Consider the following 14,952-nt stretch of genomic DNA (forward strand, 5'->3'; position numbering starts at 1 on the left):
TTTCTGCACTGAAGGAGACTAATGCAAATGTATAAAATGAATTAATGGTATTTCAAACTGATAATTAGCATGGCTTAGGTTTGGATTTTTAGGTCTGAATTTAAACTGTGGTAGGGAAATACAGATCTGTAGTACATGCCAATTGTCAAGGGGATATTCTTCATGGTTGAGCTTGATTTAAATGTGCCATGGTACACTAAATTGCTGTCAGAGTCCTTTGATTTGGCTGAGGTATTTTTCTGCCGATCTGTGTCTTGGGAAAATGCAAATGATCTGTCAGGAACTGTAGTTTCAGCTTCACATATCAGAAAATGTGTGTGTAGATATTTACATCTATTTCTATATATATATCTATGTATGTGCTTTGCTCTGAGGTGTTAAAAAGGAAGGAGAGGACTTGAATCATCTTCTACTGTGATAAAAAGTAAACTTGTTAAAGGTTGGCTTGTTAAAGATTAAAATCTAGGAAGCATGTTCATATTGTAAGAAGTTCATTCAATATGATGCTGATTGGTAGTATTGCATAAGTGAAGAAATTTCTAATTAAATATGTTTATCTATTTTTTTAAACTTGATCTCTAGGATATAACTCCTTGTTCTGCTGGAATCTTCCAGAAAGCCTTGTATTGGATTGAACATGATAGATGAGGGATTTTTTAATGACTATCATTTGAATGTTAGATGTGTGAGATAAGTCAGTGGGTCTGGAGCTATCCTTAATTACTAGATAGCTCTTCTTGAGCTCCTTGCCAGGAGAGCAATTAGAAAATTATCCTCATCACAGAAATGCAGAATTGTTATTATTGTCGGCTTTGATATTATTGCCAGATAAGAAGTGGGCATGAGTAGAAAAAGACTTAACTTGAAGAAATTTTACACTGTTTCTCTATTTTTTTTTTTTTTTGTCCTGATCCTCTTTTTTTTTTGTGGGTGTTTTTTTTTAGTCCTTGAAACACTTGTTGGCTAAGTTCTCACTCCTGTTCACCACTATTGGTAACAGTAGCATGAGAAAGAGACAACACAGCTTGGTTTTCTGTGACTGAGCCAAGAATGTAGTTATTGTGAGCTATATCAAAAGTTATGGGGAATAAGAAAAGAAACTGGCGTTCAGTTTTTCCAGGAATAATTTTCTGATTAGAAGCTCCTGCATAGTATATTCCCCAGTAAGTTTCAGTTAATGAACACTTCCTGAATTGCAAAACATATTTTGCTCTCACTGACTTTTAGTTTGGGTTGAGGGAGAACATCCTGCATAATGGAAGAGAAAGAAGAGGGAAGAGCTTTTAGATAAAACACATTTGATACATTCAAGAAAAAGAAAGGGATCATTTGAATATAAATACTAAAGGTGAATTCATATAAACACTAAAGGAGAATATGAACACTAAAGGTGAATATTAATAAAATACAAGTTTCCCTAAGGTATGAACAAGAGGAATGGAAACAGCAACTTGTCATTGTAGATAAAAACTCTCCAGTAAGGTTATTTTTTTCTTAAACAGTAATTAATTGGTCAATCCTTGGAGACAATTCCATCCGTCTGGATTTCAGCTTTGATGTTTGTTTGCATTTCTGGACCTGCTTCCAAAGTCCGTGCCTTGAAATTTTTCAGTGGCTGTGGAAGAAATTCTGGGATTCCTTGTCTTGTATATTTATGTGCTGAGCTTTTCACTGGTGCTCACTTGTGTCCTTAGAAAGCTCCTGTGTGCCACATAGCAGTGATTTTCCCCATTTGCATGTCTTCAGTTGCTCTTGGCTTCCTAGTGTGAGCTCAGAACTCTGCATGTCCCTTCATTCAACTTTTACGTGACACATTCCTTTTGTTTCTGTTTAAATGTCGTGTGTCTTTCTCTTTTTCTTCTCTTCCACTCTTTCTCTGTCTCTCTCACCTTTTTTTCTTGTCTGTCCTCACTGTGTGCTGTTTTTCTCCTGGCCACTCATTTCCTGCTGCCTTGTAGTATCCATAAAGTGCAGTCTGCTGACCTGAGGAGAGTCTCGGCTCCCCCCGATTCCTTCACTGTGTGAGTATCTGGCTTTTTTCTTCTCTGTAAGTTCCCCAGCCTTTTGTTATTACCCTGTGTCATCCATCTGAGAGATGGGGCAGTAAAATCCAGTGACAAATGGGAAGAGGGAGCTCAGATGACAGCATGACTGATGGGCACTGCTGCCAGGAAGGGCACAGTTCCACAGTAGCCAAGTAAGGTGAGCAGGACATGACTGGTGATGGTGACCAGGTCCAGCCGTAAGCCAGCTCCCCAGACATCCGTGGCAACAGGCACATCTGAAGTTTAATGCCAGACACCATTCCTGGAAAGAATTGAGATGAGATCTTTCCAATCCAAAACAGGATGTTTCCTCTGAACATGAGGAAAAAATGCTTTTTGTCATAAGGTTGACAGAGCACTAGCACAGATTGCCAAGAGAGATTGTGGAATCTTCATCCTTAGTCACAATCAAACCCTGCCTGGACATGGTCCTCGACAGCCTGCTTTAGGTACTCCTGCTTGAGCAGGGGTTTGTACCAGATGACCTCCAGAGATTTCTTCCAGCTTCAACCATTCTGTGATTCTGTAAAATTTCAGAAACCTGCAAGTACTTCATTGTTATTTTGGAAAAAGGAAAGATGTCCAGTTTGGTGTGCCTTTTCTGTGGGTCCATTTTGCTGTATTCTGCTGACAAGCATAAAGTAATTAAATCACCTTTCCTCACCAATTCAGCATCTAAATCAGCCTCAAGAAAAGAGTTGAGGTAACCCTTATTTCTTACAGAGAACATTGAGCTGTGTGTCTAAGAGAACGAGTACTATTTCCAAGCATATCCCTTGGAAAATGACCTCCAAGTTTTCATGCAGTTCATTTTAATGTCCCATTTGATATCAGCTGTCAGAATAAAGCAGGGAGAGAAAGACTTGCAAGCCCCAAACTAATTTGAAAGTCAAAGATGTTCTCTATCTTAAAATCTGTAAAAATAGATTAAACATGTTGCTGCACTGGGGCTGTCAGTTAATGTGTCTGGCAAATTAAAATAAGAACCCATGAGGTAACAGGGAAATTTGATTTGGATTATGATGGCTTTGAGATTTAAATATTACTTTGTTTTCTTCTTGTTGAACAAAATAGAAGCAGTCTGAGTTCCAGGTAGTACTGAACAGCATGGCAGATCCTACTGAGACCTGGTGATGGATTATAGTCTGTCTTAGATAAATGTCAGGATTTCTGCAGCAGGAGATGCATGGGAATTTGGGGCAGCCAATTTATTAGGCTCATATGCTCTTATTTTGCAGAGACAGTAGAACTGTAGTGTGATCCATTGCAAATGCTTATACAAGGTGTGTAAGTAGATACAAGTGTTGTATTTTTGAGGGTCCTTTAAAAGGAAGGTGAAAACTTGCATTTTCCTGCTGGATGTTCAGAGATCAGAAGATGCATATGTGAGAGTACATTTGTCCTGTGTGGTTGATGCAAAGGAATGCTGAAAATTGCAATTGAAAAAGAAGATATTTACTTGTGTATATCCTACAGCTCTTCTACAAGTGGAATAAACACTATGGGTAGGCTGTAATTATTTTTTCAATTACAAAATATGCATAAATGAAAATACAAATATCACTGCACTGGTAAATACTACTCCTCTATGGAGTTTGTGGTAATGATTGCAGCAGAGTATGTGTGTAAAACCTGTGTGAGTAAAAAGACAGTAATAGAAAATAATATTTTTGCTTTCAGAGGTTCGAATGCCAAACAAAATCAATTTTCTCAGGCTGAATATGGTTACTGTCTCTAAGAGGAGAGTCTAATAAAGAACAGTAAGTTGTTCTTTATTAGAAATAAAGTAAGCAAGGTGTAAGGGAGAAAGTGAACTGTTCTCCAAATGCAGAGTTAAGGGTGAAAATGCTTAAGAGGAATTGAGTCTCCTCATTTCTTCATCAGTTTTTCCTGTTTAACTTTTGGGTTTCTGAAGGTGAAGCTGTCCTGTGTTCTCTGGCAGCCCAGAAAGCCAACTATATCTTGGGCTGCATCTGATGCAGCGTGGCCAGCAGGTCCAGGGAGGTGATTCTGCCCCTCTATTCTGCTCTTGTGAGACCTCACCTATAGTGTTGCATCCACCTTCAGGGTCCCCATCATGGGAAGGACGTTGACCTCTTTGAATGAGTTCAGAGGGCCCCCCAAGGTAATTGGAAGGATTGAGCACCTCTCCTATGAGGAAAGGCTGAAAGAATTTGGATTGTTCAATGTGGAGAAGAGAAGACTTTGGGGTAACCTAATTGTGGCCTTGCAGTGCCTGAAGGGAGCCTACAAGAAACATGGAGAGGGATCATTTACAAGAGCATGTAAGGACAAGTGGAATCATTATAACCTGAAAAGAGGGTAGGTTTGGATTAGATATTAGGAAGAAATTCTGTATGCTGAGGTGCTGGAACAGATGGCCCAGAGAGGTTGTGGTTGCCCCATCCCTGGAGGTATTCAAGGCCAGGATGGGGCTTTAAACAACCTGGTCTTGTGGAAGGTGTCCCTGCCCATGGCAGGGGAGTTGGAACTAAGTGATCTTTAAGGTCCCTTCCAACCCCAAAAATTCTATAATTCTGTTTAGAGGGATTATCACTTTTGGAGAGCCTGTTGTGCTTGGAAGGGTAAGGTGTGAGAGAACCACAGTTAGCATGTAGGAGAAGAAAAGCAAGTTCCAGGATTCTACTGTGCACTTCAGAGTGTGTCTGTACTTTAAGAGTCTGTGTGGGTATAGCCTCTACAAAGCCAAGTATGTTTGGTGAAGCAATTGTGAGATAAGAAAGTGCCAAAGAATTTACAACAGTTGGGTTTACGTGGCTTATCTGGGATAACACTTATGTCCTGATTTTGGCTATGACATGGCTGATTTTCTCCCTAATAGCTGTGATTTATGACAAGAATAATGTTTTGGCTGTTGCTAAGTAGTGTTTATCTCAAGTAAACACTATTTGCAGTGTCACACTCTGCTGCTGAGGAGCTGCACTCAATGCTGGGAGAGAGTGAGGTCAGGTAAACTGACACAAACTGGCCAAGGGAATGTTTCACACCAGAGAAGGTCATGCCCAGTATGTAAACTGGAGGAGTTACCTGGGAGGTGTCTGACTGCTGTTTGGGGATATGTTGCATGGTGAGCAGTTGTATTGTGCATCAGTTTTTTCTCTTGTGTTTGTAACTCTCTCTACTCCCCACTTATTACTATTATTATTACCATATTTATTATTATTATACTATTCTATCATTAAATTCTTATCCCATCTCTGAGGTTTATCTTTTATTTCTAATGATTCTTCTAACTAAGGGGACTGTCCTTTGGTCCAGCACTCTATGACATGGCTGCTCATCTAGCTCAGATTCCCAAAGGAAAGGAAAACATATATGGAAGAGCTTATAATTTCAAAGGGTTGTTTTGTTTGGTTGGGTTTTTTTAGGTAAAGAGCTTAGCAAGAGCTTCACCTTAAAATAGTAGGGAACACTTGAGAAGCATTGAAATTCGTCCACAGAAGAGACTGGATGAATCTGCTCTGTTGTGGCAGTTCTTATGTTTCAAGTAGAGAGATGCTGTCAGAAACTTATTTTTAATGTAACATTTTCAAGCTCTGTCAATGTGATCTTGAAAGTAAGGTGAATTCATTTTTCTCTTTTTGCTACAGCTTTCCTCTTTCCAATTGTTCTAAACGCCAGAACACTTAATTAATTTTTCATGTTTATTTCTTCTCTAGACAGGTAATTCATTAATCATTCATTGTCACTGCAAACATCTCCTAAAAGACTGCCTTTTTTTTTTACTCAAATGTTTTGTATGGGGGGAAGTAGACTTCCTTTTTTGTTTACTGAATCGTTAAAATCTGTGTGTAGGATGATGTAAGGCTGTATTCTTGAAGATCTATCATAAATTTGTCACTGGATTCTGTAGAGTTGTTGGACTGGTTATTCTTATTGCTCCTTTCTCTGTGGAGACATCAAGTGTAAGAAATAGTTCACTGGCTCCATAAATAATTGAAATAGGGATTGGAGTATTTATAATATACAAGTCTGTCTCGCCAGCTGAATCAAGCTGGTGGCATGGCACAAGTGTAGCTGTTTGCTGTGCAGGAGTGACAGGCTTGGGCAGGACCCAAGCTTACTCTGCCTGTGCTCTTCCCTGGGTGACTGGGGACAGGAGCACCTGTCCTAGGAAAAACAGCTGCACTCCAAGTGAGCTGTCTGCCATCCTCTCACCTCTTGCTGGATGATTTATAGGGGTGAGAGGAGGAAGTCACGACTTCATCAATAGCCAAGTATGTTTTCTACATGAAAGATCTTGGAGAAGATTCATGTTTAGGTTTGCGCTTAAATGAAATCATTATAAATAATAAACATGAACAAACAGAATGTTTTGACATCAATCTTTATTTGCATCCTCATGAGGCAAATGACATTTAGGATTTAATTCTGTGGATTGATGTGTTTGTGGAATGAGTTCTTAATTAGATTCTTTAGGGAGGTATTGGAGTTCATTCATCTGTATGTTCAAATACTTTTTGTTGACTATGTAATATACCATTTAAAAAACAATTGTTAAAAGGTAAGTAATTTAGGTTGAATTAAAGTGCAGCAATCTCCCCAAATTTATGTATAAATTTCTGCTTTATGTGGAAAGCTTTTCTTCCTCTCCTTGCTGTTAAGCAAGTTGTTTTACACAGTATTCAGAGACATCTATTTCTATTAATACTGTACTAATGTTTGTGTTCAATGACATTCATCACCCCTTTATTTGCTTTTACATGGGCATGTTTATGTATTTAATCTTTCTGGTTTCTGGATATACTGAGTATGTCTGAACAAAGACAAATTGATCTATTTGTATAATAATATGGAAGTATTATTATACATTCCACTAAATAATAGTGGAAGTATTCTGCTCAGCTGCATTAAATAGTTTTGTGAATGAATGAGTTAATTTTTTTGACTGATGAGGACAATATACCCTGGTGTCAATTGCTAGTCTGATAGCATAAGAAATGAATATTCAAATAGTTAGTTTTAGAATCAAATTTATTTTGAAGAGGTAATAAAATTTAATGACACAATGTGTCAGCCAATGACTATTATAAGAGAACAAAGGGTGTTTGAAAAGAACTGATGAACAAAGCCATCAAGCTTCAGTTACTGAATAAATGTCTCTTTTGTGTATGTGTCAATACACACATGTTTTTAGGAGTGTGTAGATTTGTTTACTTGTGTTATGAAAATGCTACTTGTGACTGGACCTGGCTAACTGTATAAATCTCTACCCTCTAGAAAGGAACTCCTGGCATTGTTATTTCTGGCAATAGTTTATTTTCTATAGAAAGTTACTGTTTCCAGGTTACATTTTTTTCACTAAGATAGTTAAACTTTTCAAATGGACAAGAGGCCAAGTTCTGTTTCTCTCCAGTTGTATGTTTTAGTACACAACCTGTTTATGTAGTGGTTTTAGCCTGTCTTTATTAAACTGGTGTGAGAGGAGGGCAGAACAGAATACCAAGGTCTGGTACTTGCCTGTTGATTGCCTTCCTACACTGGACTTGCTCCTATTTCTCCTCAGAAAATACATCACACTTTAGATGGTGTGCTTGTTGCTCCTGCAGAAGCAAAGTCAGAGATATACAGTGCACCTATATATCAAAAATTACATTTTGCAAAAGCATGGGAAGTGTCCTCCTAAACATTTTCTAATTAAAAGAGAATTTTGGAGAGTGGGTTTGTGGTTCTTGGAAGAAAAAATATATTCTAGAAAAAATATATTCTCTTCATTTTAGATATTTTTCTTCCTCCGGCTCTGCAAAGAAAAAAAAGAACTTTTTCACTTCTTTTCAGGTGAAAGGATTAATTTGACTCAGAAGGTGATACTACGCATGCAGTAGATTGCCGTCGGCTTCAAGCTAAGAAATAACATTTGTTTTCTTCCTTACATGGCATTAGGTAGTGAGTCAGCAAATCTACAGAAATCAGTGTTGTCTTTCTCTCCCCTTGGTGTCCAAACACCATCCTGTTCTCACAGGTAGGTTGGAAGGGAGGCAATCAGCCAAGGTTTGGCAGATGTTGGTGTGAGGGCATCCTGTTTCCCTGTCTTTCCTCTTATGCTTTCATGAGATACCCAGATTATTCATTGTGATCATGAGTTTGAAATGAGGTCCATTGTGATAGGACATAAGTCTACCACTGATTAATTGATGACTTTAGTGAAGAAAATTCACATTTGTACCAGTGTTTAAAAATGAGTTAACATTTGTGAGATGTGCCTTGTTCTTCACTAGCAGTGCAAATGCTATGAATCAAATAGTTTAAAACTGAGACAAAATAAAGAAGCAAAACTGTATATTTATGATAGTACACAGCATTATGATTTTGAAAAGGCAATGTGTACTATATATATATGTGTGTGTATATATATATACATATATATATATATATACATATATATATATATATATATAATTAGTCAATATTACTGTAGCCAGAGTCCTAGTAGTAACAAGATTAAAATAGAAAATATAAACAATCTTTTGGTAAAAGCACAGAATGAGTAGTCTACTTTTAACTGACCTGGGCCTCAGTTCCTATAGGACAGACATTTGCTATGTGCATTATTATACACAAATTGTCTCTCCTTCTTGAAAAGTGGAAGATGCAAGTGTGGCTAAATTAATTTGCATACAACTGAGCTAAAATTAAAAAAACAAATAATAGGTTACAATAAAGTATAAACTAGTGTGAAATTAAAAAGAAAGCTTTTCTGGACAAATTTCTATCCATATTTATATGGCTATTTCATATTAAGTATATGAACACTAAATTTCTAGATACTGACCTACTGAGTCTTTCAAAGTTATCAATAGTTGAGGTAGCTAAATCAGACTAAAATCTGTAAAAGTGAGGTTGCCATACTGTTACTTGCTTTTAAAAGTCCTCCTGGGTTCTGAGTATTAGACTCACGACTTTCAAAATCTGGTTCTTAGCCACATTTTTGTTGACTGTTTCTCAGACCTGAGATGCTGAATTGGGATCCTTCGGTAATGTGGTGTACATGCTCTCATGAGCAGAGGTTGTCATGTGATACTTCCAAATAAGCAGCTTTCCATCTCTGGTTGGCAGATCTATCTACTGGCTGTGGTAGGGCTCTGGGAGTCTACACAAAGTCCAACTGGGGAAGGGTGGAGTAGCTACATAGGGGTGTAAGAACTCAGAAAAAACTTTGCAGTTTCGGGTCACACAAACAGCAAATGGGATTCTTGATCTTGCTTATTATTTAAGGTGTAATGTCTATGCTGTTGTGCAGTAGAAAGTCATAATTTTAAATGCAGGAATAGGCCTGTGGGGACTTGGCTCACTTTTGAAGAGGCTTGTTCATTTTCTTCTTTCAGGAAGGATTGAAATCCCTTCATATCCTGTTTTCCTCTGCTCTTAGGGAGCACTTTGTCTAAAAAGCTTTCTTCTTTTCTTGCAGCCCTCATTCCATCCCAGATCGCCTGCGGATCAGGGTGAACAGGATTAATTTACAAGAATATGAGGGGCTGCATTATGACAAGGAAAAGCTCCGGGAAGCTTGTAAGTTGGAAGAAGCCAGATTGTAGCTGCTTTTGGTAGAACATTCTGTACAAATCTTACATTGACCAAAACAACCCCTACCCCTAAAATAACAACAAAAACCCCCAAACACAATCAAGTATACATTTTTGGATGAGTAATGTAGAGAGTGTGCTCATCTATATATATGCATATGTACAAATGTGTTCTCTATACATTATCTTTATGGAGGATATTTATATAGAGAGATTCCACCTGCATTCTTATTTAACTATGTTTCTGCCCTCTGATTATATTTACTGTAAAGTAAGTGTTTTTCACACTGAGTATTTTTTATTCATGTCTTTCTGTTGGTTCTACTGGATTTCTGGTATATGAAACTACCAGATTTTAGATTAGCATCAGATTTCAAACTGAGTGGGATACCATGATATATTTGATATTGAGTATGTGCACTGACCTGGAACATGGTTCCTGCACAGGTACAATTATCTTGGGGAACAAATCTGGGTTGCTTACCCTCTTATTCTTTACCAGACTTCAGTTTGCCATTTCAGAGAATAATCAGTGTTTTGTTTCCTCATGTAATGGTATAATTGCTATGTTTAAGGGCAAGTCAAAAGCAGACAGTGGTTGCTTTGACAACATTGATGATGACAATCTGAACTTAAAAATGGAATTCCTTTCCTTAGTGACACACAGAGTCATTAATCAATGAGGGACAGGGCTGCTTGTGATAACAATTTAATAGTCTTGTTATGCATCTGGCTCATTATTCATATTAAATTACAAGCATGAGTGTTTGTTGTGCAACAGAGCTTCAGTTCCCTCTGCAATACAGAGTGCTTTGTTAATTACAGGATGACAATCCTTTTAATTGGTTTGCTTATCTTATTGTTGGAAGATAGTTAAACTGTTTCCATTTCACTCTCCTCAAGCTACCATCTCTCCTTAGAGCAAAAGAATTGAAATGGTTTAAATTTTAATATAGGTCTTGGCAGCCTTAACTGAAGGTAGTGGATTTTGGTCATATGTAAAGCAATCAAAGCCTTCTCCACTGGACTGAGAAGAATTTTAATAGGATCAGGATTATTCCTCACTGGAGGAGAACTTCAAGTTTAAATTAAGATTTTGACTTGAGTAGATTTCAGGCCACACTGAACACAAAACTCCCCAACACTGTCAGAAACAACTTGGTTCATTTGTGGGTTTCCCATCTGAGGAGAGCTATACTCATCCATCCAAAGTATGGATGAAAATTTTCTGTGTCTGTAGTTACGTGTATTTTTTTCTTAGGAGCCATTACATGTTCTGACACAAAATATGCAACTTACACAATTGTCACTGAAGTGGTAATTGTGTATTTATGTTATTTGTCACCTGCCAAAATTCATAATGGTAACATTATAAGAAAATGCCAGCAACTGATCTAACATCTTAGTTTTAGATTTCATATGTATTTGATCACTTACTTAGGAGTGTGCTTAAGAGGTTATCATTCAAAAAACAGATGTTTGTCCATCAAGAGTTAAAATTATTGCTTTTGGTGGGTCATTTGTAATAAAACCCTTTTTGTCTTTGAAGTTCATACATGATAATACTTGGGCTGGACTGCTTTCCTCAGATATTTTTCATTGAATTGTTTTTCCTAAAAGTCCTCTTTTAACTGTCTCAGTAGTGCTTGTGCATGAATGTTGTTACCTACTGTAAGAATATGAGAAAGCAAATATCCCCATTATCCTAAAAGAGACTAGAAAAGATACTTCACCTGAGCCTTCCCAGCAGGATTGTCCTGTGAGAGGACATGTAACTTGCACTATACACTGGTGGTCATAAGCCTGCTTCTCTGGTTATATAACTTCAAATTCCTTTTCTATTGGGGAGTTGCTACTGAAGAGGTGCTGGTTTCCTTCAGCAGGACTGTAGCTCATGTGTGTGGGGATGTCTCACCACATGCTGGCAGGAAACCAGGTTTATGTACTTGTTCAGGTTTTGGCAAAATACCTACAACTGAATCCAGAATACTATACTTAACATCCATTCTCCATCCACAAGGACAGTTTGACCCCTCCCTAAATAATTTAAGAGCAAAGCAGAATCTCACAGCAATCTGAAAAGGAAAAGGAAGCCAGCTAATAAGGGGTTACCCTGAAGGAAAAATAGCAAAGGCCTGTTATGGATTTTGCCTGTTACATGTTTCCATAATACAGTTTTGAAAGCTCTGACCTCTCTGTCATAATTTGGATCACTTTAACTCACAGTAAATACAGTACTTCCCCTTCTTTCCTTGAAATACTGATCTGAATCTATCAACTATTTCACCCAAGATTGCCTTCCTGACATAGAGGAGCTCATCATACAAACTGTTCCATGAAGATTAATTGTCACTCTGCTGGAGGTAGACACCTCATTTTGAGAGCCTCCAGAACAATTAAAGAATGTCATTTTGTCCTTTGAAGGGCATGACTGTCCTTAGCTCATTCTCCTTCTGTTGTTTTCTACTTTTCTTTTCAATGCAGCTGGCATTTAACCAAGATGCTGTTTCTGAATTGTCCCTTTCTTCTCTCCCCTTGCTCCTTCTTTTCTCCTGTCAGGATTTCAGTATTGTGTGGGGGATGATTAATGATGGTACAGAGGGTGCTTATTGATCCTTCAGTGAGGAAGGATGAATGCTTCAATACAGCATTTTAAGAAAGGGATATATGTTGACATTTTAGTTATGTTGTAATATTCTTCACTGCAAATGTAGTTGTCTTTTCTAACACCCCCTAATTCATGTCCTAAGCACTTGTCACTTTTGTCACAAGCTCCACCATCTCTGGCCAATATGAGAGTTATGGTCATTACAATGAGCACAACTAAGATTATCTTACTCAAGAAGTGAGGTGATCTGATGTTTCTAGGTGGAAAGATTTTTTTTTTGCCTCTGCTGCTTGCTTGTCTTGTGTGCACTCTCTCTGGCTTCCTGTTATAGTGGGAAAGTGTGAGTCAAAGCAGCACTGTGGGTGAACAACTGAGTTGTTTTTAAGACAGTGAAATCTTCCTGTGTGACACCCTATTTTCTCCTTTCCAATATAACTAAGAATTTCCTGACAAGGGAGGCATATGCAGAAACTAATTATGTTTAAAAAAAAAGCAACAAACAAACCAAACATAAGCTAGCTAGTGACCTAGTGATCTTCAGTTCTTCTTAGTTGTTCCTAGCAACACCATTCCAGATTTACACCATAAAATCATATCAGTGAAATAACTCACCATAAACAGTAACTGAATAGTTGTGGGATTTTTGATAGGGTATGTCAGCCCTTACTGCCCTTAACTTGTGTATGCCCTAGCCATGGAGAATAATCTTAGCTTCTTCAGTGCCGCTAAGATTAAGGAGGAATCGTAACCAGTTGCAGTGATGACAGTATCAGAAATAACTCCCAGCCCTGTATCAGCTCTGGGTGTCCCATACTTCCTTTTACGCAGAGGCAGCTGCTCCTTATGTCCTTTAGAAAAAGCATACTAGATTCAAAAGAAATTTTAAGAGAAAATTTAGTTCCATATGCTTAATGATTGGACTGCCTGTAAACTAACAATCCTTTTCTGTACAGCCTCCTTGCTCCGTGTGTGTGCATGGTGCTGTAACAGGATGGGATCTTAACTTTGAATTCTTGTCTCTTTGATTTTCTGTAGCTAAATGTCTATAATGTGTGTGCCTCTAGTATCTGTGGGTTACCTGAGGGTTTTTGGGGTCACCCTAGGAGTTCTTATCAGATACATGGGGGTACACAAAGTGACAAGCTTGTGAGTCATTGTGATGTGTACATGTACAGTGATACTGTAGCTTCCTCATACCAGAAATGCACTTAGAAACCTTGGTCTATCAAAGGCATTATGACTCTTTAACGCTTAGGTATGTCATGGGTGAAGCTAATTTGGAGACTAGCTCATGTGATTTTAAGCAACTAGCTAAGTAAGAAAGGCCCAACACTTAGGACTTGGTATTTATATCCTGAATATGTAATATAAAAGTCAGCAGGGAGCAGACTTCCTGATGAGCCACAAAGGAAATATGCTTATATTGAGAAGCAATTTTGAGCTGGATGGATTTAGACGAGGCAGATTGTGCAGCTACAAACCTTCTCTTTTGTCCTGTAAAGGATGCACCAATGGGCATGTATTTGTCAGGAGATTTCTTTGGGAACATGGTAGAAGCTCCATTAATGACAACATTTTCTTCACTCTGCTTACAAGTCAGTGCCCTGCTCTAACAACTTTGTTTTGTCAATATGTGTTGTGTACACATTAGCTAATTTAGGCATTTCTTCATCATGATGATTTTTTAAGACCTGAAACTGAGAGAGGTTGAATGGATTGCATAAAGCCTCCCAGCTTTTAAGTGAAATCAAGAGGATTAAAAGTCAGTAGTGAGTTAAATATTGGAAATTGTTATTGTCTGAGGTTGGGGAAGGAGTAAACCCAAGGCATTGATATTTCATATCATGAGGTTATAGAATCATAGAATGATTTGAGTGGGAAGGGATTTTTAAAAATCATCAAATTCTAACCCACTGTCCTGGACAGGGACCTCTTCCGCTAGAGCAGGCTGCTCAAAGACCCTGACCGTGAACTTTGCCAGGGATGGAGACATCTACCACTTATCTGGGCTACCCATTCCAGTGTCTTGCCACTCTCATTGTAGAGAATTTCTTCCTAATATCTAATCTAAATCTACCTTGTCTTGACACCTCACAGGGCATATTCAGTGCAGTCCTCTGCCTTTTGAGCTAGTGGGAAATTGTCATGTGTTAAATTTGTCATCTTTAAACTAGAAGAGATGGGCATTTATATTTATAAAATTTATATTTATATAAAATGGATACATTTATTTACCTTAGAGAAGTGGGGAGAAGGAAGAATATTAAGTTCCTTTTTAAACTTTCCAGGAAATCACACTGCAATTGGCCTTTCTCATGTAGGTTTTTCTGTGAGGTTCTTCTGTCCATATTCTACTTGCATGTTTCCTCAGTGCTTTTCTGATTTGATTTCCTCTTTTTCAGTCCTGGCTGTCCCCTTTGGATAACTCATCCCACACACATCCTTCCTGCCTTAGTCTCTCTCTGTAGACCTCACAGTGCAGATTCCGGCTCTTTCTCTTTATCCTAAATACATTATTCATTGTTTATCCAGATCTCTGCTGTCAGCTCTTAGTCCCAATATCCATTCCCAGCCAGTTTCAATTCCCAGCTCTTCAAATTTTTTTTATTTAATTATTTTTTTAATAATCTGTTGTTTTTTTTGTGTGGTGTTTGGCACATTTTCTCTCTTCCTTTTACTTGGGCAGCTTCTTCCCTTTTGGCAGGATATTGGAAAAATCACTGAGAGAGTGGAGGGGATGCCTGACTTTTCAAAC

The 14,952-nt window shown here is 37.9% G+C and overlaps 1 protein-coding gene across 9 annotated transcripts in view; it reads left to right on the forward strand.

Annotated features, from left to right (window-relative positions):
• The window catches only part of DGKI (diacylglycerol kinase iota), a 203,213-nt gene that overhangs the window by 122,171 nt on the left and 66,090 nt on the right, over nt 1-14,952 (forward strand). For 6 of the 9 annotated variants that reach the window (XM_085568617.1, XM_077783351.2, XM_085568618.1 and 3 more), the window contains 2 exons: nt 1,959-2,021; nt 9,475-9,575. In XM_085568617.1, coding sequence (XP_085424743.1) covers nt 1,959-2,021; nt 9,475-9,575 — 164 coding nt within the window. The remainder of the gene's footprint in view (nt 1-1,958; nt 2,022-9,474; nt 9,576-14,952) is intronic. The other 3 variants (XM_021552019.4, XM_021552020.3, XM_085568621.1) reach the window with 1 other exon arrangement.

Source organism: Lonchura striata, chromosome 1A (genome assembly GCF_050655825.1).
Source record: "Lonchura striata isolate lonStrDom1 chromosome 1A, ASM5065582v1, whole genome shotgun sequence".
NCBI classification, from domain to species: Eukaryota; Metazoa; Chordata; class Aves; order Passeriformes; family Estrildidae; genus Lonchura; species Lonchura striata.